The 27161-nt window shown below is 42.9% G+C and overlaps 1 protein-coding gene across 9 annotated transcripts in view; it reads left to right on the top strand.

Moving 5' to 3' along the window:
* The window catches only part of usp24 (ubiquitin specific peptidase 24), an 85965-nt gene that overhangs the window by 894 nt on the left and 57910 nt on the right, over nucleotides 1–27161 (top strand). For 5 of the 9 annotated variants that reach the window (XM_079506206.1, XM_079506203.1, XM_079506202.1 and 2 more), the window contains exons 2-14: nucleotides 10773–10941; nucleotides 11322–11389; nucleotides 13347–13490; nucleotides 14217–14342; nucleotides 15921–15956; nucleotides 16474–16509; nucleotides 16614–16679; nucleotides 20301–20366; nucleotides 21630–21704; nucleotides 23549–23707; nucleotides 24493–24607; nucleotides 25769–25872; nucleotides 26697–26804. In XM_079506206.1, the coding sequence (XP_079362332.1) occupies nucleotides 10773–10941; nucleotides 11322–11389; nucleotides 13347–13490; nucleotides 14217–14342; nucleotides 15921–15956; nucleotides 16474–16509; nucleotides 16614–16679; nucleotides 20301–20366; nucleotides 21630–21704; nucleotides 23549–23707; nucleotides 24493–24607; nucleotides 25769–25872; nucleotides 26697–26804 (1272 nt within the window). The remainder of the gene's footprint in view (nucleotides 1–10772; nucleotides 10942–11321; nucleotides 11390–13346; nucleotides 13491–14216; nucleotides 14343–15920; nucleotides 15957–16473; nucleotides 16510–16613; nucleotides 16680–20300; nucleotides 20367–21629; nucleotides 21705–23548; nucleotides 23708–24492; nucleotides 24608–25768; nucleotides 25873–26696; nucleotides 26805–27161) is intronic. The other 4 variants (XM_079506208.1, XM_079506207.1, XM_079506205.1 and 1 more) reach the window with 1 other exon arrangement.

The raw sequence follows: 27161 nt of genomic DNA, 5'->3' as shown, positions 1-27161 counted from the left end.
CGAGAGAGGTAGCCTCTCGTGGAATTACACAACACACACATCAGCTGCCTGATAACGGTACGAGGAGCTGGCAGGTTAACGTCGTTTAGTGTGGTCGTGGTGGGAGACATGGGAGAGGACACACACACACTGGGACTCGCCCACTTATAGCAGCCTCCATGCTACAGCCATGCATCCAGCCCTGGCTGTCAGAAAGTGGCGGCATGCTGGCTGCACCCTCCAGGCTCCAGCCAAGGGGAATGCATTTATTTGTATAATACATCACAGTTGCAAGGCAAAGCTGGATGTTTAACGCCGCGTGTTGAGTCTTTTCTTTTAACCGGGACACTGAGCTTGAAGCTTTTTTTTTAAATGCCACCTTCCTCCAGTCTCCACACACATCTAACGTAACCACCAGCTAACCGAGCTACTAGCGGACTAGCTTGCAAGTTAGCTTAATAATGCAACAACGTTAGCACGAGTAACCAGAGCCTCAAAGCAGCGCCGCAGCGGTGATAGCTCGTTTAGTGTAGCGGAGGGGAGGGGAGGGGAGGCCGTGATTTCAGCAAGGTACAGACAGTGGAGGAATGCACGATGCTGTGCCACTGTACTGATTGATAAAGGATCGATTTGCTCCGTTTGCACAATGCATTACACGGACGCACTACAAGCTAACGTTGCTATCGTGGTTAGCTTCCCCTTACAGTGTCAGCCAGGCAGCAACAGCGGTACTCTCCGGATCGCCGGGTTTCAGTGCTCTGGAACTCAGTGAAGCGGAGCAGCGATTTCGCAATTGCTGTTGTAGTGTACTAGCTAGCATCATGTGTGGCCATCTTGAGCATTTTGGTTGTCAGTTAAATGAAATCGACGGTCTTTATGATGACTCCAAAATAATCATAATCACTGATAACGTGATTGTGTTATTAACGGTGCTCAGAAAATCAGCATGGTATAACTAGACTAGTAGACTTGTAGGAGTAGATGCTTGTCGCCAGTAGTACACAGTGGGTCAGGTCAAGGTGTGGGACATGGAATCCGTGGGGACTGTGTCTTTGATGTCTGACAGTGTTTTGACACAATCCGTCCGGTGTCCATAAAACAGTCAGGGAGCCATATGACATTTGTCAATCATTGCCAGGTGTCAGTTTGAGCTGTGCACACTTCAACTGTCCTGTGTCCTGTGTGTGTGTGTGTGTGTGTGTGTGTTAAACTGGAGCATCAGAGTTTTTAGCCCTAGAATGTCTCTGTTGTTACATACATTGCAAGTATTTCACATACCAGAGCCATAGAACACTTCCATAGACTTACGGTTTCAGCGGCAGAACGGCGGCATAAATGTGGTCGGCACTCCGTGTGTACTCGCTCAATAAATAATTCCAAAGACTTGGGAGTCAGATATGGTCCTCAACTTTCATATCCATGTGAAAGTTCTGTCATAAAATGTTTGTTTAGTCAAATATCTCGACTTTTCCACCGCATCCGGGCAAAGGGGTCCGGAATGACAGCTGGACTGAATTGACCAAAACTTCCTCTGATCACCACAAACGTCATCACAAATTGACCAGGGAGGCACAGATGTTTGGGGCACACAATTGGCAGGTGCGTTGCAATAGGTGCTGGGTAATAATCACACCATCTGCCAATTGTGTGCCCCAAACCATTTCCCTGATGATGTTTGTGATGATCAAAGGAAGTTTTGATAAATGAAGTCCAGCTGTCAGCCGTTCCCCTTTGACCGGAGAGAAAGCTGTCCGGGTGCAGCTCGTGAAAAAGTGGAGATATTTGACTAAAACATTTTATGACAGAACTTTCACATGGATATGAAAGTTGAGGACCATATTTGACTTATCATGACCATGTCTTTGAAATTAGTGTGCTGACCACACTTATGCCACCATTCTGCCACTGAAACCGTAAGTCTATGGAAGTGTTCTGTGGCTCTGGTATGTGAAATACTTGCAATGTATGTAATAACAACAGAGACATTCTAGGGCTACAGAGTTTTAAAATAACTAACAGTTAATATGAGAAGGTTATGGCAACAGAAGAGGTTCAATTGATATAGTATATATGTATATACAATACATGTACTCTCTCTTCCATCTACTGTAACTATCACTTTCACTTTCTGTCCTTACCTCATATTCTCTGTCTCCTAGTGTGTTGTGATACAAGAGAGACAGACTAGGCTGTATAAATGATTACGAGTTTGTTTGCTGTTCCAATTAGAAGACTATTGCTATCTAGTATAGCATGCCAACAGCCTATGTTCACATTGTTCCTCATGTAGTTTGATCTGTTAACGTGTTGGCTTTAGTGCTGCACGATTAATCAAAAAATGATCTTAATCTAGATTCAGACACCTATGCGATCTCATTTCTAAATTTGAGCAAGGATCGTGCAGCACTAGTTGGCTGTCCAATTCATTTTAGTTACTCTTATGTTTTTGCTACAAGAGAGAGATTTTAAGAGAGGTTTAAACTTTAAAGCCTGAACTGCACCAATGATTCACCATGCAACTCCCTGCAACATGCAACCATGGTTGCAAGGAGTTGCATTGTTGCTGTTGACCTTAAAACTGTTTTGTTGCATAGTTAGTTGCATTGGTGCAGTTTGGCTTTTCTCTCCTAAATGGTAAATTGTGCATATATAATGTATACGGACCGTATATATATCCAAAGCTCTTTACAATGTGCATTACATTCATCAATTCAACTACACATTCACACACCACTGACAGCAGGAAACCATGCAAGGCACCAACCTGGTCATCAGTTGCATTTGGGGGTTCATTGTCTTGCTCAAGGGCACTTTGAACAATAACTCTGGGGAGCTGGGGATTGAACCAGGAACCTTCCCATTCCCAAGAGACCTCTCTACCAACTGAGCCACTAAGCCATTCTTTATATGTAACCTTCACAGAAACGTTACTGATCTTGGTAGTCAGTTTCAGTTAGGCTGTAAAAATAATTATGGGATTCCGATTGTACTTGACAGAGCGATTATGCTGGCAGAATTAGTATGCAGTGTGCAAGCTAACTGTTTTTGGCCCTCTAGCCTTTGTTAGCGGTGAAACGAATAATCTTGAAAGATTGACTTACCATTTTGATACCATTTTTTTGCTTTGTTACTGTTTTATCACCACTTTATGATCTACATTAATCACATAATCCAATAATACATTTTTCTTTTGAAAAAATGAAAATAATAGTTGCAGGCTTGCAGCCCTAGCCATCAGGGGTGATCCTGTTCTTGAACATATTTCTGCGTGAGGACTCACAACACCGACAACGGCCTAACAAATCTACGAATCAGTGCACCAGAAACACATTTTCTACTCCTTATCGACACATTCATCACTGAACAGAAGTCGTGTAAAATGTTTAATCTACATGTGAGAAAGGGACCTATCGCTCTCATCCTCTTCCATCAGAGTGCTGTGTTTGTGCTCAGAAGGCATGTCACAGGTCGCTGGCCCCATGTCACTCCTAAATTTAGCCTATGCAGTCTTTCCACAACACAAACACATTGCAGGCTTTTATTTTTTCTTCTGTCCCAGGAGGGTTGCGGGGTGCATAGTAACAGGCAGAGTGGGGGCTGATTTACCTCTCCACCCTGTGACAACTGTCGTCCCTCTTGTCCTCTTGAGAGGACAATGTTTTCTCCAAACAGTTGCAGATCTGAAAACATTGGGCTCTCTGCAGCTTGTCTGCATCTTTTGTTTCCGTTTGATGTGCCAAATGTTTAAATCAAAGAACTATTTACAAGGGATAAAGGCTCGGTTGTGGTTTGGGATTCAAGGACAAGGCCTTACATTAAAATTAGGGGGGGGGGGGGGGGGGGGGGGGCATTGACAAATGATTAAAGAGTTCTGATTGAAAAGGCGTCTGGGTGGCGCAGGGATCAAGTTCCTGGTCACACCCGTGGAGACTGGGGTTTGAATCCTCCACAGTGCCCCCCGGCTTGCCCGGTTTCACTAACAAAATCGTCAAGAAGCTGGTAAGGGAGGCCGATCTCTGATGCTGCACTAGTGAGTCCTGGTTGGGGTGCCTGTTCAGTAGGAAGTGGCACTGGGGAGGATTTCATGTTCCTCCGTGCGTTATGCCCAAGTTATGCTGTGGTAAAAAGAAGCGGCTGGAAACTCAATGTGTTTTGGAGGAGACACAGGTTGTCTACCGCGGTGGAACTTCTAGCCAAGGACCCCCATCTGAAAAGGTTTTGTGCCAGGGGCCGCCACAAGAGAAGATTCAGGCAAATTGTTTACCCAAATTATTCAAAAGATAAAAGAACAAATTATCAAATAAAAAATAACAGATGTAGCCTACAAGCTCGCAGTGCGGCACGAAATGACACGCTGTGAGCTTGTAGATCTGCCATTTTTAATAGCCAACATATAAATGGATTAAGTGTTTAAAAGTTCCTCGGGACCCCGGCCCCTGGAAACCCCCCATGGACAACTGGGGGTCTCTGGACCCCACTACTCTTGCTATCTCAGTAGGGTACAATACTACCGGTAAGCCCTTTAGGGTGTACATATATGTCCAGGGTTCGATGAGCCTGAGGTCAGCGTCATGATCTTCATATGGAGATGGCCATATATGGTAGCGTGATGTGTTACGAGGCGTGATGTCACAAGGTGTGACCATATAAAGGCGTGATGACACGAGGTGTGATGTCACGAGGTGTTATCATATATGGCGTGGGGTGACCGACGGACGGGAGATACAGGTTTTCATAGTAAATTCAACCTAAGGTCGCAGTAATGGCGTAAATGGGGAGAAAAACAAAAAAGATTTCCTATTGGGCAATCGCTGCCTGCAATGGAATGTCTCTTGCCAGTGTTAGATTTGACATTAGTGTTGTTCATCTATTCTACTCTCACCACCAGGTTGATCTCTGCCTCTCACTGTCCTGCACTCCCATTCATCTTTTCTCTCTTACATTTCTTTGACAAGGGAGGAGATGAAATCTGATGCCCCTCTCTCTCTTCAACTCTTCTTCCGCTTCCACACAGTCTCTCCTGCTGAAGTGCTCAGCCCATAACCATATTACAAACATATGTATTAAGATATTGCTGTTGTCGGGCAGAAACCGGTTATCTCCATAATATACTACTTTTTTTTGTAAAGTAATGCTCTTGCCCAGCTACTAGCACTAACATACTATAGCATCACACAAAAGTAGCAGATATACAAGCTTGAAACGCAGAGTTTGAATTTGAATCCTGAAAAGTAACAGTTTTGGACATTTGCGGGTTCCACCCGACAGAGACGATATCTTATCAAACGTATCGATAATATGCAGCGAAGTGACTGCAACAGGAGCTTAAAACATTTATGATTACTAGACTGGTGCCTGGCTGTAAAGCACATAGTCAGTAACAATGGGAGTTGGAGATCCATGCCCCACCTGGATATGCAATAATCGAATTTGAAGTCGGTGGGGCGAACGGTTCTCGAGTTATGTGGATTACAGACTCCTATGGAGGTCTGTATCAGGCATGCCCAAATATGAAGTGTTGTGATGTCAGAAAGGGACAGCTCCATATATGGAGCCTGGGCAGGGGGGCCCTGTCCAGAGCCCGGGCAGAGGCCTTTAGTGGCGGTTCTGGACAACCATGCGTCCGACCGACTCTACACCAGGCACTACACCGACTCTACACCAGGCACTGCCCGTGTGTCGAATTTGAAGTCAGTGGGGCGAACGGTTCTCGAGTTACGTGCATTAGCCGTACACACGTACAGATAGAGACGTGGTGCATTTATAGATGGAAGAATATATGCTAATATGTGGATATTTATTCCAAAACTAAACGCTACAATTTAACCTAACCATTATTGTCCTGACCTGGACAAATATTTATCCTTGTTAGGAGTATAGTAACTTAGTGGCACACTTAGTGGGCGGAATTATTCAGTTGTACAGTAGTTTCCTATTATACTGTCCTTTTGTAATGTAGTGGGGGGTGCTTTCTCAGGCTTTCTGACGCTCTCATCAAAGAAGTCAGTAGGCCCGCCGCCCAATGTGCCTAAATTGAATAAAGCCATTTTGTCCTCTAATGTAAGTCATCAGTTGATGTCAAAGGAAGCTTTGCCCGAGTATTGTCAATCTGCCCCGTGGGGATTTGGCTGAGAGCGTTGTACTCGTTCCACTGGGCAACATTACTTCAGAAAAGAGAGTTGGCAATCTTAATTTAACCATGAATATTCAACTCACTCATGAATATGTAAACAACGACGTGATCTAAATAATTCAATAATTCTTCTGTCCCTCCCTTCACACTGACTCGGACCCTAACAACTAGCCAGCTAGTTTGTTGTGCTGTGTTGTGGTGGAGCTTTCCATTTTCAGTGATGATTGATGAGTAGTACCTAGCCATGGAAAATGCAGAAGCTATAAAAGAAGATTTGACACTAAGCATTTCTTAGACTTATTAAGTACATGTCAGGTGCATGAAGCATTCATGGTGCAAACAGTGCAAACAGGACAATTCAAAACAGTTGTTGATCATCATTCATCATCGTGTTTTTGAGTTTTAACTATCACATTCTTCAGAAGGTGCTCTGTCACACGTGCAGCCAGCCAGACAGTTTGACAATAGCATTAAGTACAGTCACACAGAAAGGCACAGGAGAGACAAATGCTTGCCTAGACAGCGTTTGAGATTCAGGAGGAGAGACACGAAAAAGACATAAAGGGACGGAACGATCCGGTCAAGGGCAGATCAGGGAGGAGACGATGTGCCTTCTAAATGACTGCTATTACTCCTCCAGAGGGACAGGGTCAAGCGACATCCTCTGATCCGCATGATCAAATCTTAACCACCTTAAAGCCCTATTTTATACTTCATGGTATGATGGTGCTGTGTGAAAACGGACGATCTACAAGCTGACAAAGCATTGCACCGCAACAAGCTGTGAGTTTGTAGATTGGCTATTTTTTTAAACGCATGTTATGTGGGGGCTGCTTTCTTAAGCTTAGAATCTCTCATCAAAATCGCCAGTCAGTCTCTCTTCAGCATAATGCTAAATATAAATACCGTAATTTCCAGACTATAAAGCGCACCTGAATATAAGCCGCACCAGCTACATTTAGGGGAAAAAACAAATGTGTACGTATAGAAGCCGCACTGGACTATAAGCCGCAGGGGAGACGTGGACCGGCCATAGAGATAGATTTAGAAGGTCCCCTAGTGGCCGTTAGCTGTAAAAATCCATAGATTAGCCGCACCATTGTATAGGCCGCAGGGTTCAAAGCATGGGAAAAAAGTAGCAGCTTATAGTCCGGAAATTACGGTACATGTCACAGTAGTTAGTTGACCGATTATCTCCTAATTAGGTTTTCAGTATCGCAGAAAATGGAACCTGTGACCTTATGCTCATAGGATGTAATGCGCCACTAATGCCTAAACCAGCCGTTCCCTCTGAACCTTTTCTGGATCAGGGACCACTTGAAAATCTTGAAAACAATCCCAACCCGGAATGTCTTAACCAGACGAGATACACAAAGCTACTGCAGGTGCTCTTGGCAGCCAGCAAAAAGTCAATAACAAGAAGATGGCTAACCCCAATCACACCCACAATGGACGATTGGCACGGAATAGTCCTGGATATTTTCAAAATGGAAAAATTAACATACATCCTAAGAACTAGACTAGACAATTTCTACCAAATTTGGAACAACTGGATAGTACACATTGCCCCTCTGAGAGCTGACTTTGTGTGATCTCACTGGTCCTATTTGCCTGCTTTATGATCTTTGTAGAAAATGTTTAAGACACCCTTCCTCTTCTCATGGTCGAAGTTCAAAGCTGTTTTGTTTTTGTTCCCATCAGCAATATTGTAAATACTTTCGTTTCTTGGTTGTTGTTTTTTTTGTCTTTTCCTTTTTCTGCCCACTCTTTCTTCTTTTTCTCCTTCTGAAATGTACACTCTGAAGCGATATTGCCCTTTGCCCCTGTTAAGTGTTGACTTGATGCCATATGTAGTCCTGAAGAAAGCAGGGATGTTACAGAGACACTGGAGATGGAGTCACTTGGAGGGGGGAGGGAGGGGTGAAAAAAAAATCCTGGGAATTGCACTTGTGCCCTATGTATACATAGAAACGCTGTATATATTGTAATGCTTTTTACAAATAAAATAAATATTATAAAAAAGAGAAAACAATCCCAACCCATCTGACCACTTAACATGGCAGCCAAGAGCTTGTTTATTTTAATGATCGATACATGATTGTGTTTCGGCTTGGATCAGTGGAACTAGCATATGATAGTATACTTTAGTTTAAGTTCTTACTTATCAAAAACAAAAGTTTCAAGGTTTCAAAGAAAAAAACATAACATAACATTTTGGTTATATTGTTTTCGATACAGGGCACTCTTCCACAACATGTGAGTGATCCTAAAACCAAATTCCAATACCCCAAATCTGGGCCACTCGCTCTGTCATTCCAGCATGTGGTGTTACGGTGAAATTGGTGACCTGCTGAAATAGGTGACAATCATGATTGTGTAGAGTAGACAATCGCATATAAATGACAGTCCGAATCGTTGCAGTTTGTTTATTAGCAGAGTTCAATCTAGCAGTATATAGGCCACATATTTAAAGACCTCCATGTAAGTTGTGAAGTCCACACGATGGTCACATATTTCGGCAGGTCACAGATTTCACACTGCAATGCTGGAGTGACCGAGTGTGAATGAGCAAGTGGCCGAGATTTTTGGTATTGGAATTTGGCTTAAGACTTCTGAAGAAGAGTGCAGCCTAAGGTTTAGTCTGATGTTGTAGGATTCTTATAAAAATACTTTTTGCCAGGTGAAAACCTGCCTTATGATCGCTCATTTTCTTTTAGGGACCTTTTGAGGACCTAGTCATGATTTGCTGCCCCTAAGCCAATGGGAGTCTGAACCCATACTCCAGGGTTCCCCAATAGGCGGCCCGCGGGCCATTTGCGGCCCGCGGAGCGCCCCCTTGCGGCCCACGGAGGAATTTCCAAAAAAAATATATAAATAAATGGCATTAAATGGGGGTCAGTAGCCTATGCATGTCAAACTGGGCATCCTTTTCAAATGGGGTCTTGTCCTGAAAATGAATTTTCAGGGCAAGACCTCGACCTCACGCGTGCGGAATCGGCCCCCAGCCTGGTACCCTAGTCAAAATATGGCCCTTGAGGAAAATTAATTGGGGAACCCTGCCATACTCTGTTGCTGGCTGCCTCCTCCTGAAACGCTGCAATGCGGAAATCTGAACCCAGACTCCGAACGGCGCAACGCGGAGCGAGTGGCAACAGCAGCTAATGTTATGACTTATGAGCTAACTGGACCTACAGGAAAGCCATAACAAAACACAGTGATTGAACCAACAATGCATACAAGTTAAAATAATAAATAAAAAAAAAGAAAAGGGGGAAAAAAGGGGAACAGATGCACAACGGAGACAGCGCTTGTTTCACCTGGCAGTTAATGATACGTGTGTCTTATTGTTTCTCTGCTTCCCAGAGTGTTTCTGATAACAAGCTATATTCAACTGCCAATAAATAACTAAAGAATGGATCGCTGTGACAATTTACAATTTACAATTTAGGCATTTAGCAGACGCTCTTAATCCAGAGCGATTTACATTAAGCAATAACAAAAGCATGGCATACATCACATATATAAAAAGTAGTTATCATGAATCATGCGTAGACTAAGAACGTAACAGTGGAGTATCTATGTAAACTATACATACTATACTATATAATAGTAGTATATAATATATAGTATATAATGGTGTATATATAGTATATAATAGTATATAATAGTGACAAACTGCTTTCCCTCGATGAAAGTAGAGACTCCTAGAGATTATTTTGTGTTCATTAAGACTTTTCAGCAACGATTGACCAATAACCATTTATTGCAAAGCTATTGCATTTAGTATGGCAGTGTGGCTCTGCTCATTTGTTATCTCAGATTACCTGTACACCGAGACACAGCTCTGATTATATCAACAACGACCCCAGAGCATAGCATAAGATAAATATATTAAATGAACAACTTTCAATTGAATGCCATATACCACAGATAGTCAGATACATATCACAATAGAACAATCCATGAATCACATTATAATCACCCATTACAGAACTAGATATGTTATGATGGTACAACCCATAAATCACATATAATCACAGAATCACCCATTACAGAACTAAATGCCACAGGGAGGAGGCCGGGGAGGTGAAGGGAATTTGAACGCAGACATTGAACAACTACTGTGTCAGCTAGAATAGTGACTGCTTAAATGGACCACCTGTTTGGCACTGAGGACGTGAGTGAGATGGCTTGTAGTGAATGAGACTGAAGGGAGTTGATGTGGAGAGGACGCGGGTACATACTGTATACCTGGCAAGAAGACGCCTAGTCCAGGGCTCCAGGCGTCTCTTCCTGGTTTTTAAACAGCTCGTGTGCGGCTTCAACTTGCAGCGTCGGCAAAGCGCTTTCCGTTTTTGTGCAGAAGCGTCAAGTTCCAGCCGCGCACAATTTCCGTCCACCAGCCGTTTAAAAACCCGGCAGAGACGCCTGGGCTAGGCGTTTCTTGTGGCTTAAGTGTGCTTACAACCAGAGACAGACGCAGGAGCAGAATTAATTACTGTTAGAGAATGAATGAAGTGGTCTGGGGAAAATATAGTAAACCTTCTGACTTCCATGTCTCAATGAACTAACGCTGTGCTGGATTTGTGTGTGTGTGAACAATCAGCCAGTATATATAGAGTGACTAAAATGTCCTTTGCATAATATGTGTGTGTTGCAGAGGAGTAACGATGAGAATGGGAACTGCTCCGGGGGCAGCATGGAGTTCCCCACCACAAACCTGTACGAGCTGGAGAGCAGGGTCTTCACTGACCACTGGTCCATACCTTACAAGAGAGAGGAGTCCCTGGGAAAGTGTCTCATCGCGTCCACCTGCCTGGCCCGGCACGGTAAGGTTGCGTGTGTAATGGGTTGGTGTGTGCATGGCATACAGTGAGTTTGGATGTTTTGTTTGGGGGAGTTGGATGCCTTTCACCCAGTTATTTTGTGATAGCGGCATTATGCAGCTCAATCTGCTGCTGCTCTCCTACAGCCAAATTCTTCTTGTCAACCATAGGGTTTAAGTGGTTGACAAGAAGAATTTGGCTGTAGGAGAGCAGCAGCAGAGTCTCTCAGGGCTCTATACTAGGGTGTTTTCTGTTCACAAGCTCACATCGCTCTGCTGTTTTCTGCAAAAGCTGCTGGGGTTCAAGTGGTTAAGATTTTGAATAAAAGTGTGAGTCAGGTGTTTCACTTAATCCCTCTCTCTCTCACACTCTCGCTATCTCAGGTCTGGCAGATGCTGATGAGAACTGTAAGCGCTTCATGGATCGATGCATGCACGAGGCCTTCAAAAAGGTGAGAGATCACGACCATCATTCGCTTCCCTGCCCTTCTGTCAGCTTGTGTGTGGCATACCGCATGCACGGCTCTGTGGGAAGATTCTGTCTCACATGTCAGACCTCCTCCCCTCGTGTTTCCTGTTGCTCTTCACTCCTCTATATCTCATTAAAGCAGACAAATAGTCGTTTAGTACAGAGAAGGATGAGCGGTCATGTCAAACAGTTCCTAACTGATGTGGTCCGGCATGAATTTCAGTTATGAATCCAATCGATTAATGTACAAATTGCAACGATTCAAAATCGATTTACAATTTCCCAAAATCCATTAAAATAAATACCTGTGTATATACTGTATATCTTTTTGCTTGTGAAAGTTACAGAAGTTAAAATGATAATACATTTTGAATCGAATCGTGTCCGCTAAAATCGGAATCGAATCGTAAGAAGATTCACAGCCCTAATAATATATAATATTAAACTTGATGACAAGCCGCTGGTTCTCAGCAAACATCTGTCACTCATTTACAATGACAGCAAGAGAATGCATCACAGTGTCACAGCATCGCCTTGAAGTCCCTCTGGCAGATTTGTGGTCATAAATGAGTCATAAACGGGGTTGGTTTGCAGAACATGGCTTACCAATGTTCCACTAAGGGGTCATGTGATGGGCAGCCAGTAAGCGTAGCTCTAAGGGGTCATGTGATGGGCAGCCAGTAAACGTAGCTCTAAGGGGTCATGTGATGGGCAGCCAGTAAGCGTAGCTCTAAGGGGTCATGTGATGGGCAGCCAGTAAGCGTAGCTCTAAGGGGTCATGTGATGGGCAGCCAGTAAACGTAGCTCTAAGGGGTCATGTGATGGGCAGCCAGTAAGCGTAGCTCTAAGGGGTCATGTGATGGGCAGCCAGTAAGCGTAGCTCTAAGGGGTCATGTGATGGGCAGCCAGTAAGCGTAGCTCTAAGGGGTCATGTGATGGGCAGCCAGTAAGCGTAGCTCTAAGGGGTCATGTGATGGGCAGCCAGTAAGCGTAGCTCTAAGGGGTCATGTGATGGGCAGCCTGTAAGCGTAGCTCTAAGGGGTCATGTGATGGGCAGCCAGTAAGCGTAGCTCTAAGGGGGCATGTGATGGGCAGCCAGTAAGCGTAGCTCTAAGGGGTCATGTGATGGGCAGCCAGTAAGCGTAGCTCTAAGGGGTCATGTGATGGGCAGCCAGTAAGCGTAGCTCTAAGGGGTCATGTGATTGGCAGCCAGTAAGCGTAGCTCTGTATGTCCGTCCATCAGTAATGATAATGAGTGCTTATGTGCTATTCTGCTTACAGCAGAGCAGATGCCTTCACCTTGCACAAGTCAGCAATTCACATTCACGAGTTGTGTAGTTTCAAAGGAGCTAACATGTTTGGTGTGTTGCCAGCAGCATACCTGATCGCTACTGAGTTGACCAATATGCTAGCACGCTGCTTTCGTCTTATCTACTTTGTTGTTGTATTTCACTGTACTGAGAAACCGTGTTCCCAAACAGATGTATATAGTTCTGACTGCTGACATAATTTAAAGATTTTGAACATTTTGAACCTACGGTAATAATGGACAGAATTGATTATGAAAATAATTGTTAGTTCCAGCCTTGGTTCTCCTACATTAATTTTGATTAATTTACACAGATTTCTTGGTTCTTGGCAGGCTGCAGCTTGTAACTTGGAGACAAAAATCTAAATTATATTGTTAAAACATTTATTAGAAACCTGCATTGAGGCCCTTCCGCGATGACCTTTTTATTTGATAATAGTTTTTTAATTTATCGAAAAGCAATACTGCCGCAGCCGCTCGTCAGGCGACAATTTCGTTGTAGGTGTGCAAGAGGTCAAAATCTGCCAATGTGCAAGGGCTTTTAATGCGAGTCCATTGGCCCAGTCTTGCTGTATCCTCATTGATTTTCTCTCTCGTTCCTTGTCTCCTCTTCCACATCTCTGTGTGATAGCTGCTGACCAGCAGCGCTGTCCACAAATGGGGGACAGAGATCCACGAGGGCATCTACAACATGCTGATGTTGCTGGTGGAGCTGGTGGCAGAGAGGGTCAAACAGGACCCCACACCTGTCAACCTCATGGGCGTACTGACTATGGTGAGTGAGCTGTGCCTATCACTATTTTGCTTAACTTTTTGTGCAAAGGAAGCCCAAATTGATATATATTTGGCCGCGGACCCCACCATCTGAAAATGTTTTGTGCCAAGGACCCCCCCCCCCCCCAGAAAAGAACATTTGTGTTACAAACAATCTTTTCAAAAATGTTCAAAAATAGCAGATGTACATTGTACAAGCTTGTATATCTGCTATTTTTGAAGAGCCAATAGCCAAAGCTAAAATCTAAAATGACATCATGGATGCTTTCCTGGTTTTAATGGGTCAAGTTTTCGTCTGTCCCACTCCGAAAGTAGCCACACTCGAGTCACAACGCGTCGCAATGGGACACGTTTTGAGTTTGTACATGTGCTATTTTTGGCTTGCAACACCATTGTACGACAGAGTATAATCAAACTTTTGTCTCTTTTTTGCTTACTCTCACTCTCTACCCTGTCTCACTCTCTCTTAGACTCCCTCCCTTTCTTAGTCTCGCCCTCTTTCACAGTCCCTCTCATAACTCTCAGTACTTGTTTATATCCGACACAAACACATTATGAAACACGTCGTGAACACATTTTATACGTCAGAGTTTTGATACGTATCCTCTTCTTGCACCCTTGTAACTCGATGCGATGAAATGAATATGCTTTGAATGTTGTTTCATCATATATCATAGTTTAGATTTACCGTTTGGTTTATTTGTTCCTTGTGGTCGTGCTTTTCCAGGCCTTCAACCCTGACAACGAGTACCATTTTAAGAACCGGATGAAGAACTGCCAGAGGAACTGGGCCGAGGTGTTCGGAGAGGAGGCAAACATGTTCGCCGTCTCCCCCAGCAACACCTACCAGAAAGTAAGACACCCTTTGTTTAGTCTTACTTCTGAAGACGGTGGCTCTCAACCTTTTCTGGATCAGGGGCCCACTTGAAAACCTTTCAGTGGTCAGATGGGTGGGCTGCATGCATGTTTATAAGAGCATGGTTATTTTAATGATTTTAATTATGCACAGTATTTATCTGTATCACAATGAAAACTTATTTGTCAACGTTTTATAGGGGAAAAATGGCTTGCCATTTGTTTGCATATATATATATATATATATATATATATATATACTTATACTTTTGTGGAGATAAGATGTTTCTGCCTGACAGCGACGATATTTCTTTAAATAATAATAATGTTATATTATCGTCACAATCTTAGTGTTTTGCCCACATGCAATACTATCGTGGCCCACAGGTTGAGAATCACTGTTCTTAAAAAAAGAAAAGAAAACACACCTTTAGGTATGTGTGTGTGCATGTCAGGTGGCCAGTGATTAGTATCTACATGTGTTGGTGACTGGCGTGCACGCGTATATCTGTTTTGATATAGCATAGCATAGCTATATCCACCTCAGTTGAGGGGCAGTGTCGGTAGGCCAATCAGAGGCAGGCGGGGAGTTACCATGTCTATGCTCGGACGCAAAATAGATACACGCGGCGTGCACAGGGCCGGAGCTTCCTAGAAACTGGTTTGTGTACACATTTCCCTTGTCTGTGGCCTGTAGCCATGTCACAGGTCAGCCAAATGGGCTGCTCGCCTCCAGAGTTGTGTAACGGAACCGCAGGGACTGTGCAGGATGTGTGACTGACACAGCAGCTGTCAGGAAATCTAAGACCACTCCATGCGTGTGTGGGTTGGTTTATGTTTTGAGCACTGTGTCCTACAGTGTTAATGTTGACAGCAAATCTTGAATTAGTTTTAGGCACATTGTCACTGAAATGTTTTAGTACAGTTTTACTTGACTAAATTTAATATACAATTTTAGTCGACTTAATCTACAGTTGATTTTGTCTACAAAAATGTATTTTGGCAGGGTTGATGGCGCCGTAATGCCTGAATTACGCTTGGTTGCATATCGAATGTAGCCGATCTACAAACTCACAACGGGTCGTGCAGCACCCACACCCATGCGCAACCAAACATTTGTCTTGTCTTTTTATTCCATGGATCTCGTCTACAGTCGTCCCTCCCTAACATTTTAATCTAGTTTTATTTGTTGATAAAATTGTCAATATATTTAGTCTTAGTATTAATCATAGTTAGTTAGTTTTTATTTTGTTTTTGGCAGTGAAAAAAAAAGTAGTCGACAAAATTATTTTCTTGTAGTTTTAGTCAACTAAATTAACATTGTCTTGGTTTATGCAGCTGTGTGCAGTGTTAATTTAATGTAACCAAATGGACCTGTAAAGCCCAAACCGCACCAATGATTTGCTACATTACGTAACTGCTTGTTACATGCAACTACTTGCAAACATTATCCCCAATGGCAGTTGCAAGGAGTTGCAACTGGTGTGCTTTGGGCTTAAGGGTTGTACATACTTACTGAGTTAAAAGTGGATAAATGAAAACTGAGGATTCTATTATGATCATTTCATTATTATAGGACCCACCTGTCAACCTGATGGGCGTACTGACTATGGTGAGAGAGAGAGCTGTGCCTGTCGCTATTTTTGCTTTAACCTATTAAGACCTGGAGGCCGATTCTACAAATGCCAAGGACCCTGAACATGATGTATATTTGGCTGCTGCAGACCCCCCATCCGACCCCCAGAAGACATGATTTGTGTTCAACTAATTCAAAATGATTTTCGAACATTTTCCAAACACTTTCAAGATTTTTCGAAAATGTTTGAAAATAGCAGATGTACAAGCTCATCTTGTACGTCAGCAATAAATGTTGCCAAATGGTCAGGACCTGTAAGGGTTGTACATACTCCGTAAATTAACACTTAGAGTTTTATTATTATTATTTAATTATTAATAAAAAATAAATTCTGTTTGTATTGGGCCGTTTATGTGTGTGTGAGTGTGTGTGTGTGTGTGTGCATGTATGTGTGTGTGTGCGCGCATGTGTGTGCGTGTGTGCGTGCAAGGCTGCGCGCGTGCGTTCAGTCTTATAGATGTATAAATACACTGAACTCATTTGTTTTTTGCAGGAGCCCCATGGCTGGCTGGTTGACCTGGTTAATCGAGTGAGTATCACACACACAAACGCCAGAAATACGTAAATACTTCTGCAGGGATTCTCATTCTATTTCTCTCTCTGTCTCTCGCTCTCTCTCCTTTCTCTGTGAAGTTCGGGGAGATGGGAGGATTCACAGCCATCCAGAGCAAACTCAACCAGGATGAAATAGAGATTGCGGTAAGAATGTCCTCCTCTCCTCCCTCCTCCTCACAAACTGCCCATGGAACTCTTGAGACATTTGTTCTGCTGATGGAGGAATGAAGCTGAACATGAATGATAAAAAAAAAGTGACAAAAGTAGTATGATCACGTCGTAAGGCATTCCAAAAAAACCCACAAAAAGTTAACTTATGAAGATAAGTGGTTTCTGCCCGACAACAATGGTATTCTGGTCAGAGGTCATCCGACTCGCGCCTGGACCAGTGACACTGAAGGCTGGTGATTCTCATGTCAGTGTTGACTCATTGATATGCGCACACACACACACACACACACATATGCTCTCTGTCTCGCGCACTCTGTTTTTCCTTCCCTCTCCAGTCTCCAGGTGCATTCACACACGAGGTTGAGATATTTTATTCAGTCAGTTGCCAAGCCAACTTTGCGCAAGTTGAGATAAGGTTCAGTCAGTTCATGTTTTTGCATTGACTTTGTATATTATCTTCTCTGACACACACTTTTTCTCACATTCTCTCATTCTCTCTGTCACACTCGCTAACAACGACACACACACACACACACACACCACACACACACACCACACACACACACACACGCACGCACTCATCCCATCCGCCTGCTTTGCAGTGGTTGAACTGCTCTGTTGTGTGTGTGAAGTCTGAGGCTTCCTTGTGCTGAAGCTTCCTTTGGCCAGCCTGACCGGAACCGCAGTGGAGTAGCATCACACACACACACACACACACACACACACACCACACACACACACTTGCTGTCTTACACACACACACGCCACCCATTAGCATGTTAATAGAGCTGACACGGTCAATAGAGGCCGATTGTGGACTGGACTCTCCTGTTTCACTCTCCTGTGGCAAAGAGAGCTCGGCTAAGTGTGTAACCTGTCAGCTCCCTGACACGCTCTAAACATGAGACGGGGAGAGAGGGTGGGTGAGAGAGAAAGAGAAAAGATAAAGGGTTTTTTCAGCCCTCGTCTACTGGATCCCAAGGGGGTGACTCATTTGTTTTCTATAAGCAGGAAGTCAAGACCCGAGAGGGAACTGCCTGAGTGAAGCAGATAGAGGAGAAAGGGGGAGAGAGGAGAAGGACACTAGGGGAGGAAAGGAGATGAGCAGAGGAGAGAGCGAGAGACGGAGAGAGAGGAGAAGGAGACTAGGGGAGGAATTGGAAAGGAGATGAGCAGAGGAGAAAGACAGAGAGAGAGGAGAAGGACACTAGGGGAGGAAAGGAGATGAGCAGAGGAGAGAGCGAGAGACGGAGAGAGAGGAGAAGGAGACTAGGGGAGGAATTGGAAAGGAGATGAGCAGAGAAGAAAGACGGAGAGAGAGGAGAAGGAGACTAGGGGAGGAAAGGAGATGAGCAGAGGCGTTGCAGACTAGAGCGGAGTGCAGGGCAACCAAATGAGAAACACAGGAACCATTCAGCACACTCCTCTGATTTGGCACTGAATGACAAATGACAGCTGGGTTCCGCTGTTGGAAAGTCACCCACACATGTGCGTGCGTGCGTGCACACACACACACACACACACACACACACACACACACACACACACACACACACACACACACACACACACACACACACACCGTGAAAGGCTGTATTAATTTAGTTGCAACTTGACCTCTGGTATAAAGACTTATTTGGTAGGGTGACACGGTAGCATCGTTCCTCTTTCAGAGGCCTACACAAACACACCGAAAGACTTATCATTGGAAACCTTTTTTGTTGTTATTAATAAATAAAATAAATAAAGGAGGCACGGTGGCACAGTCGGTATTGCTGTCGCATCACAGATAGAAGGTCCTGCGTTCGATTCCCGCTGGGGACGCTGTGGGCGCTGGGGGCGTCTTCTCTCCTCTGCGTCATCAGTGCCCATCCCCGAGGCTGGGTTGACGAAAGGGCCTTTCTCTGTGGAGTTTGCATGTTCTCCCCGTGTCCCCTAGGGTAGGTACCCTAAAAAAACCATGCTGTAATCCTGGTCGCTAAACTACCTCCCCCTGGACAGCCGGGGCGCCTTATGGAGGGGAAAAGAACTGGTTGGAATAACGTGTTCCTTCCACGCGCTACGTCCAGCCGGGGAAACTGCCCTCCTGTCAGGTGAAAAGAAGGAGCTTGGACTCCTCATGCATAGAAGGAAGCATGAGGTCAGTCCGTTGCTCTGCCCAGGTTGGCAGAGGAAGTGTAGCTCCAAGGATTACATTAGATAATTGACACTGGGTGAAAAAATGGCTTGCAAAATCGTGGGATAAAATAAAATAAATGAACAATTTATAATAGCTGATATATAAGCTCAAAACGTGTCGCATTTTCTCTACTTTTGTGCGATACTCTTATATGATGAAGTAGGACTATGAAAGTAATGTATGAAAAATGTAAAGAAAATAAAAACACAAAAGTTGAAATATGGGGACTCGGGGTTACTGCCCGACAGTAGCGATATGCTGTTTAATTAATAAATAAACAAAGGGAAATAGCAGTTTTTATTTTATAATTATTCAGTATAATACCACTTTCAACCTGCATCCCTATTTTGGGCATATTATTACAGGCAAACATTTTCCAAACTAGCTGAGCTAAGCAGCTCACAACGTTTCACGATATGAGCTTGCGCTGCGGATCGGCTGTTTTTCAAACTAATGTTTGAAAGTATACAGCGTAATGGGGCTTTAGTGGTTCATCATACATATGAATTATTAATGGATTGTTATCTGTAACTATGTATAGTGGTTCTCAAAGTGGGGACGAGGGACTCTCAGGACAGGGTTCTAAATGGACCCTTACAGGTCTGTAACTCTGACCCTTACAGGTCTGAAACTCTGACCCTTACAGGTCTGTAACTCTGACCATTACAGGTCTGTAACTCTGACCATTACAGGTCTGTAACTCTGACCCTTACAGGTCTGTAACTCTGACCCTTACAGCTCTGTAACTCTGACCATTACAGGTCTGTAACTCTGACCCTTACAGGTCTGTAACTCTGACCCTTACAGCTCTGTAACTCTGACCATTACAGCTCTGTAACTCTGACCCTTACAGCTCTGTAACTCTGACCATTACAGCTCTGTAACTCTGACCCTTACAGGTCTGTAACTCTGACCATTACAGGTCTGTAACTCTGACTCTTACAGCTCTGTAACTCTGACCCTTAAAGGTCTGTAACTCTGACCCTTAAAGGTCTGTAACTCTGACTCTTACAGGTCTGTAACGCTGACCCTTACAGGTCTGTAGCTCTGACCATTACAGGTCTGTAGCTCTGACCATTACAGGTCTGTAACTCTGACCATTACAGGTCTGTAACTCTGACCCTTACAGGTCTGTAACTCTGACCCTTACAGGTCTGTAACTCTGACCATTACAGGTCTGTAACTCTGACCATTACATGTCTAACTCTGACCATTACAGGTCTGTAACTCTGACCATTACAGGTCTGTAACTCTGACCCTTACAGGTCTGTAACTCTGACCCTTACAGGTCTGTAACTCTGACCATTACAGGTCTGTAACTCTGAAGGGCAGTCCTTGAAATGTAAAAGTTTGAGAAGAACCACCGGGCTATAGTTGGTGTGTGACTCATGTGTTGTCTCTGTCTCTTCTTGCAGTGTGTGTCGGCCCTGGTCCAGCCGCTCGGCGTGTGTGCAGAATACCTCAACTCCAGCCTCGTGCACGTGAGCTACCCTCTGTCTCGTAGATCACTAGCTGCTTCCCAAAAGAGAAATTTGATGTCTCCCCGTGAAAATAACAAATCTACAAGCTTGTAGATCTGCTATTTTTACACGTTTTTCTTTCCAATTGATAAAATATCTTTGATTTATTTATTTTCTTTGCAAATCTTTTGAAATAATATAAAAAATGTAATGTAGGCAGAAAGAAAAAGGGATAGTAACTCACGACCCATAAAAATGGACCAGAGACCTAAACCTGCCCTATATACTCACTGTCACACAGACACACACATACAGCACACCTCTATCCAGACAGTGTATAGACCAGTGTTGGGTAACGTTACTTTCTAAAGTAACTTTGTTAGGTTACTGGATTACTTCCATTAAAATAATTCCATTACGTTACAATATTTCCTTCTGAGAAAACTGAAAAGTAACTTGTTAGATTATTTTTGCTTTATGTTATTTTGCATTACCGACCCTCGAGAAAAGAACATCCTACCAGTGTTGTGGAGCTGCTCTGCTTGTTGCTTCACCATGACTCATTTTCATTGACGTTGATCTCCTCTTTTTCCCAAAAATCCCAAAATAGTGTGAATACTTCCACAGCCTTACTAAAAGTTAGATTCTCCGCCTTTTCTCAATCTCTGTTATTTCACACACATGTTGACAATGGAATTTAAACAAGAGTGTCACACCAAAAGTGGTGACCGATTGAATCCAGTACATTATAATCATTACGCAATACGCAATAACCACAGACTGCAAAGCATAATGGGTCACTGATTTTCCGTGACACGACGGTGTTGCTTCCAGCTTTTCACACATTCATTCAGGAAACAGCCCAAATGTGTCAGATGGATTCTTTTTCCTTTGTGGCAACAGAAAAAAACAGATATAGGTCTTAAATGTAACTAGTAACGCCATTGTTTTTGGAAAAGGTAACTAGGTAACGGATAACTCTAATTGCAAACTAACTCGTTAGGTTACTCCCTTACCCAAGAAAGTATTCCCGTTAGTTAACGTTATTTATAACGGCGTTACCCCCAGTAACACTATCGTAATGACGATGTATGTGTGGGTGTTTGACTGTCTTCTCCCCAATAACACTATCATAATGACGATGTATGTGTGGGTGCTTGACTGTCTTCTCCCCAGTAACACTATGGTAATGACGATGTATGTGTGGGTGTTTGACTGTCTTCTCCCCAATAACACTATCGTAATGACGATGTCTGTGTGGGTGTTTGACTGTCTTCTCCCCAGCCCATGCTGGACCCAGTCATTCATAAGATGATCACCTATGTTCAAAACCTGGAGGAAAAGGACCTCAAAGACAAGGTAAGGTTCAGTGATTTAGTTTGTTTTACTCCAGAGTAAAAGCGGCCATGTTTTCCCGGCACCCCAGAGCTCCTATTTTGAAGGAATCCCGGGACTGATTGTGTTAATGGGTTAAAACAAAAATGACATAGGATGAAATGTCGACACAACACCATAATTCAATTTATTTTGTCACTGTGTGTAGCTTCATTGGTGTCACCTCCGCTGGTATTAACCATAATTAAACTTAATAGCTGATGTGATAAACAAAGCAAAAGCAATTTATAAATGTTCATACGATACAGTACATCACACTGAAGCTTGCTTGTTTTAACCCATTTTGGGCGGGAACCCCTTTTGGTGTTAGCATTATGTTATGCTTTAGCTATTGAAAAATCACACCCGTGTGAACTGAGTGGTGTAAGGTATTTTATAGCCTGATCAGCTGTGGTCTGACGTAATGTCTGACGTATTGAAATCACACCCGTGTGAACTGAGTGACCATAGCAACCATGCTCATTTTTTTGGTACGAACAAACACGTGGACACGTAAACTAACCAAGCCAGTTGTTGGAGTGGTTTACACCACTCAAAAATAGCAGATCTACAAGCTCATAGCGCGCCACCGAGTGGCGCGCTACGAGCTTGTAGGTCTGCTATTTTTGAAAAATCGAAGAACGACTGACATAGAAACATAGCTTTTTCAGAAAACTGTCAGGATGTAGAAGACATTTTTAGAATCTGATCTCAGGTCAGAATGGGTTAATATTTACTGTAGCCTTGAAAAGCAATCAAGGGCCCAAAACGTAACCTGATGAAGATCTAAGACCGAAACATTATTATATTCACTTTAAAATATTATTGTTTTTGCATTTGAAGACTGTGTGCAGTTTTTATTCCAACGAGGAGTTGGAGTTTTAATGAAAAATACATTGCCTCTGTCGGGTGGAAACTTCACATAACAAAACTGTTACTTTTAAGGATGCAAAAGTAGAAGACCTACAAGCTCAAAACGCAGCTTGCGAATCTGCTACTTTTGATACTTATGTGTACTTCTGTGTTACTTTACAAAAATAATAATAATAATCTGGGATTAGGAGTTTTCTGCCACACACCAACCAGTGTTGTTTTCGTCGACTAAAACTAAGACGAAAAATGTTCGTCGACTAACTTTTTTCACTGACAAAAACTAAACGGAAACCGAATGAAAACTAAGCTATGATGACTAAAACTAAGACTAAATATAGTGACAATTTCGTCAACAAATAAAAACTAGACTAAAATGTTAGGAAGGGACTAGTGGACGAGAGATACAGTACAAGTCCTTTTACACTTGGTTGCATGCTGAAAATAGCCGATCTACAAGCTCACAAAGTGTCGCGCTGCGACGCGTTGTGAGCTTGTAGATCGGCTATTTTCAGGAAGTGTAAAATCAGTCATTACGACGGCATCAAGGCCCACCAAAATACATTTTAGTCGACTAAATTAACTGTAGATTTAGTCGACTAAAATCTTATGATATTTAGTCGACTAAAACTAGACTAAACACTAAAACATTCCAGGTGACTAAAATGTGACTATAACTAAATGAAAGCTATTCAAGAGACTATGACTAAAACTAAAATCAATATTTGCTGCCAAAAACAACACTGACACCAACGATATACTGTATGCCTGAGCATGCCCACACATTATCACAATGTCCTTGGTTTGATACCGACTGAAAACCTGTTGTCCTTCCCCCCCTTCTGCCCTCAATTTACTGTCTCTCTGCTCTCCGCCTCTCTACTATCTAAAAAAGAAAGCGTAAAAACATGCATCTAATAGCATTTCTCCGTGTTGTCCTGAATGTCCTCCCCCGGCAGCGTCTGGTGAGCATCCCGGACATGCTGTCGGCCATCAAGCTGCTGTGCATGAGGTTCCAGAGGGAGCTGGTCACCGTGGTGGATGACCTGCGACTGGACACGCTGCTCCGCATGCTCAAAACGCCACACTTCTCCACCAAGATGAACTCCCTCAAAGAGGTCAGTGTTGTTTTAACACCATGCTCAAAACGCCACACTTCTAAAGATAAAAACACGATAAAAGATGGACTTAGGTTGTAAAGCTGGGTGCATAGCTGTGATTACAATTTACAATGTGATTACAATTTACAAATTAGGCATTTAGCGGACCGTCTTATCAGAGTAATTTCCAATAAGTGACAGGTAAACACATCAAATGCATAGAGACAGTATAGTGCCTCAGTAAAATAGGATCAGGTAAACCGAGAACCTAGCTTTGGTCTGAACAATATACTATCAACAAATAATATGTACATTGAAACTATTGTATGGTACTGTAGTTAATAAATTGACACTGTCTAAATTACATGTTATCTAAAGTTATCTAAATTACATTTTAACCTTGGTGTGAAGGAAAAAAAGTAAGTATGGGAGCGGATCTGCAGTTCTAACTGCAACTGTTGATTAGATGAGATACTGCCAGCTCCCGTTTCACCTGGAAATGCATCATGCTACGGTCATTAAATACTGTCAACCTTGTGTCCCCTGTTTTGGGCATGTTATAATAGTTTCAATTTGTTATTTATTTTAATTATCATAAGAATAATATAAGAATAGCAGATATACGAAGAGCTCATATCGCTTCGACATGACCGTGATGCACTGGTGAACTTGTAGATTGGCTGTTTTAGCTATTTGTTGTACGACAAAGGTTAATGGAATGGAGAGAATGTAGTTTTCTGTGGAGAGCAACAATTTATCGCCTCCTGTGTGTGTGTGGTTGTGTGTGTTTGTGTCTCTCTTAGGTAACCAAGCTTATAGAGGAGAGCACAGTGTCTAAGACGGTGAAGAACGCCATTGACACAGACAAGCTTTTGGACTGGCTGGTGGAGAACTCAGTCCTGTCAATAGCACTGGAGGGTATGGAGTCCTCGGGTCACCAAACCCCCTCTCACTTCCTCTACTGTTCACCCTTTAATTAAACCACATACAACATCTGCAGGCTCCTTTTTGCACGACATGCTTCATCATTCTCTCACTTCCTTGATTCATTTGACGATTATTTGAACTTTGTGACGACTTCGATATCTGCCAATCATGCCCGACGTGTGGAGACCCTATTTTGGACGTGAACATTTTCAAATGTTTTCTGGAATAAAAAATAAATAAATAGCCAACCTACAAGCTTAGTGCAAAGCGCTGAGATGTGACAAGTTATGTACTTGTACTGTAGATCGGCTATTGTAGAATTTTCTATTTTTGTGGAAAAAAAGGTCCTTTAGCAAACTTTAGGTTCGTAGGAGCAGGCAGCCAGTGCATGAGACGGGAACAAATAGAGATCCCTGCACACTCTACACTTGCAGCAGTAAGTATTTAATTGAGAGTAGGCTACAAAAGTTATTTTAGTACCACAATTCTTTTTTTTAATTTTTTATAATATTTATTTTATTTGGAAAAAGCAGTACAGTAACAGCAGGATACAAGTGCAGTTCCCAGGGGAAGGGTTTCACCCCTCTTCCCTCCCTCCCCCCTCCAAGTGACTCCATCTCCAGTGTCTCTGTAACATCCAGCTTTCTTCAGGACTACATATGGCATCAAGTCAACACTTAACAGGGGCAAAGGGCAATATCGCTTCAGAGTGTACATTTCAGAAAACAACCAAGAAACGAAAGTATTTACAATATTGCTGAGGGGAACAAAAACAAAACAGCTTTGGACTTCGACCATGAAAAGAGGAAGGGTGTCTTAAACATTTTCTACAAAGATCATAGGCTATTAGGACCAGTGAGATCACACAAAGTCAACTCTCAGAGGGGCAATGTGTACTATCCAGTTGTTCCAAATTTGGTAGAAATTGTCTAGTCTAGTTCTTAGGATGTATGTTAATTTTGAAAATATGAGACTATTAAGATGACCAATGTTATTTTCTATAGAGAACATACTTTTGTGACCCAGGGGGTGATCGAGTTAGGTCAGGACTTTGGTACCCTATTGATCCCTACTTCTTATTTGCCCTCTCCATTACTAAGTTATCATGAAACTAATGGAGAGAAAACCTCATTGTATTCTCTGGTGTTTTAGGTAACATTGACCAGGCCCAATACTGTGAGAGAATAAAGGGAATCATTGAGCTGCTGGGCAGTAAGCTGTCTCTGGACGAGCTCTCCAAGATCTGGAAAATACAGGTATCACTGCCTTACCCCTTTATACGTTTATGTTTGATGTGTGCATCAATGTCTGCATGGGTTAAAGTTCTCAGTCATTAACCCATTTTGACCTGAGATCAGATTCAAAAAATGTCTTCTACATCCTGACAGTTTTCTGAAAAAGCTATGTTTCTATGTCAGTCGTTCTTCGATTTTTCAAAAATAGCAGATCTACAAGCTCGTAGCGCGCCACTCGGTGGCGCGCGATGAGCTTGTAGATCTGCTATTTTTCAATAGATAAGCATAACATAATGCTAACACCAAAAGGGGTTCCCGCCCTAAATGGGTTCTGATTTCAGTCATTTGGATTCCATTCAAGGCAGAATGGCTTCTGTGCACACTGAAAATAGACGATCTACAAGCTCATAACGCGTCGTGCTGCGACATGTTGTGAGCTTGTAGACTAGCTATTTTCAGTCGTTTGCTATTTAGTATAACCGTGTCAATGGTATCTTAAATGAAAGCCTAATGGTCAGATATTTCATGAAAGCAAAGGTTAAAGCCTTGCTACTGTTGGGTAATATTAGGCACCTCTACTACGCGTCAATGCCTAATCATCCCGTCAGGTTTTATTTCTCAACAATGACCGTCAGCTGAAAACTTTGTTTTGATTAGGTGTTCCTTTGCGCTCGTTTAAGGAACGGCTAAAAGCTGTTTCAGCCAATCGGATTGCTTCCTCGAAATTACCTGTTGCATAATTTGCTTTAATCCCTGCTGTCTGTATACACTTTATTGACCTGTTTTGTGTGTGTGTGTGTGTGTGTGTGTGTGCGCGCGTGTGTGTGCGTGTGTGCATCCCTCAGGCAGGCCAGTCGTCAACGGTGATAGAGAACATCCACACGATCATCGCGGCAGCTGCTGTGAAGTTCAACTTTGATCAGCTCAGCCATCTCTTTGTGCTCATTCAGAAGGTCAGCACTACAGCCTGGCTGTCTGCTTTGGAACGAGCTTTGGAAAAATATTCTCCAAAGCTAGAAATATTATATAATAATATATGATTATTATAATGTATTTAATTATTGATCTATTAAATGAATGTGTGCTTAATTTGACCCAATTAATTATGGTAAAATATGCTATGAAAGTATGAGATATTGATACATGCTCCCCACCGCCACTATCTGAAACGAAGCATCTCATTAAGAGTCACATTTCCAGTAAGTTCCAGTAAAAGATATACATTTTCATTATGACAAAACAAAGAAAAGCCCTCACACTTTGACAAATTTATAAAAAGCACACATCAGAATTATTTTACACTGTGGTGA

Source organism: Electrona antarctica, assembly GCF_951216825.1.
Source record: "Electrona antarctica genome assembly, chromosome: 7".
Lineage (NCBI taxonomy): Eukaryota > Metazoa > Chordata > Actinopteri > Myctophiformes > Myctophidae > Electrona > Electrona antarctica.
This window is presented reverse-complemented; position numbering and strand designations above follow the sequence as displayed.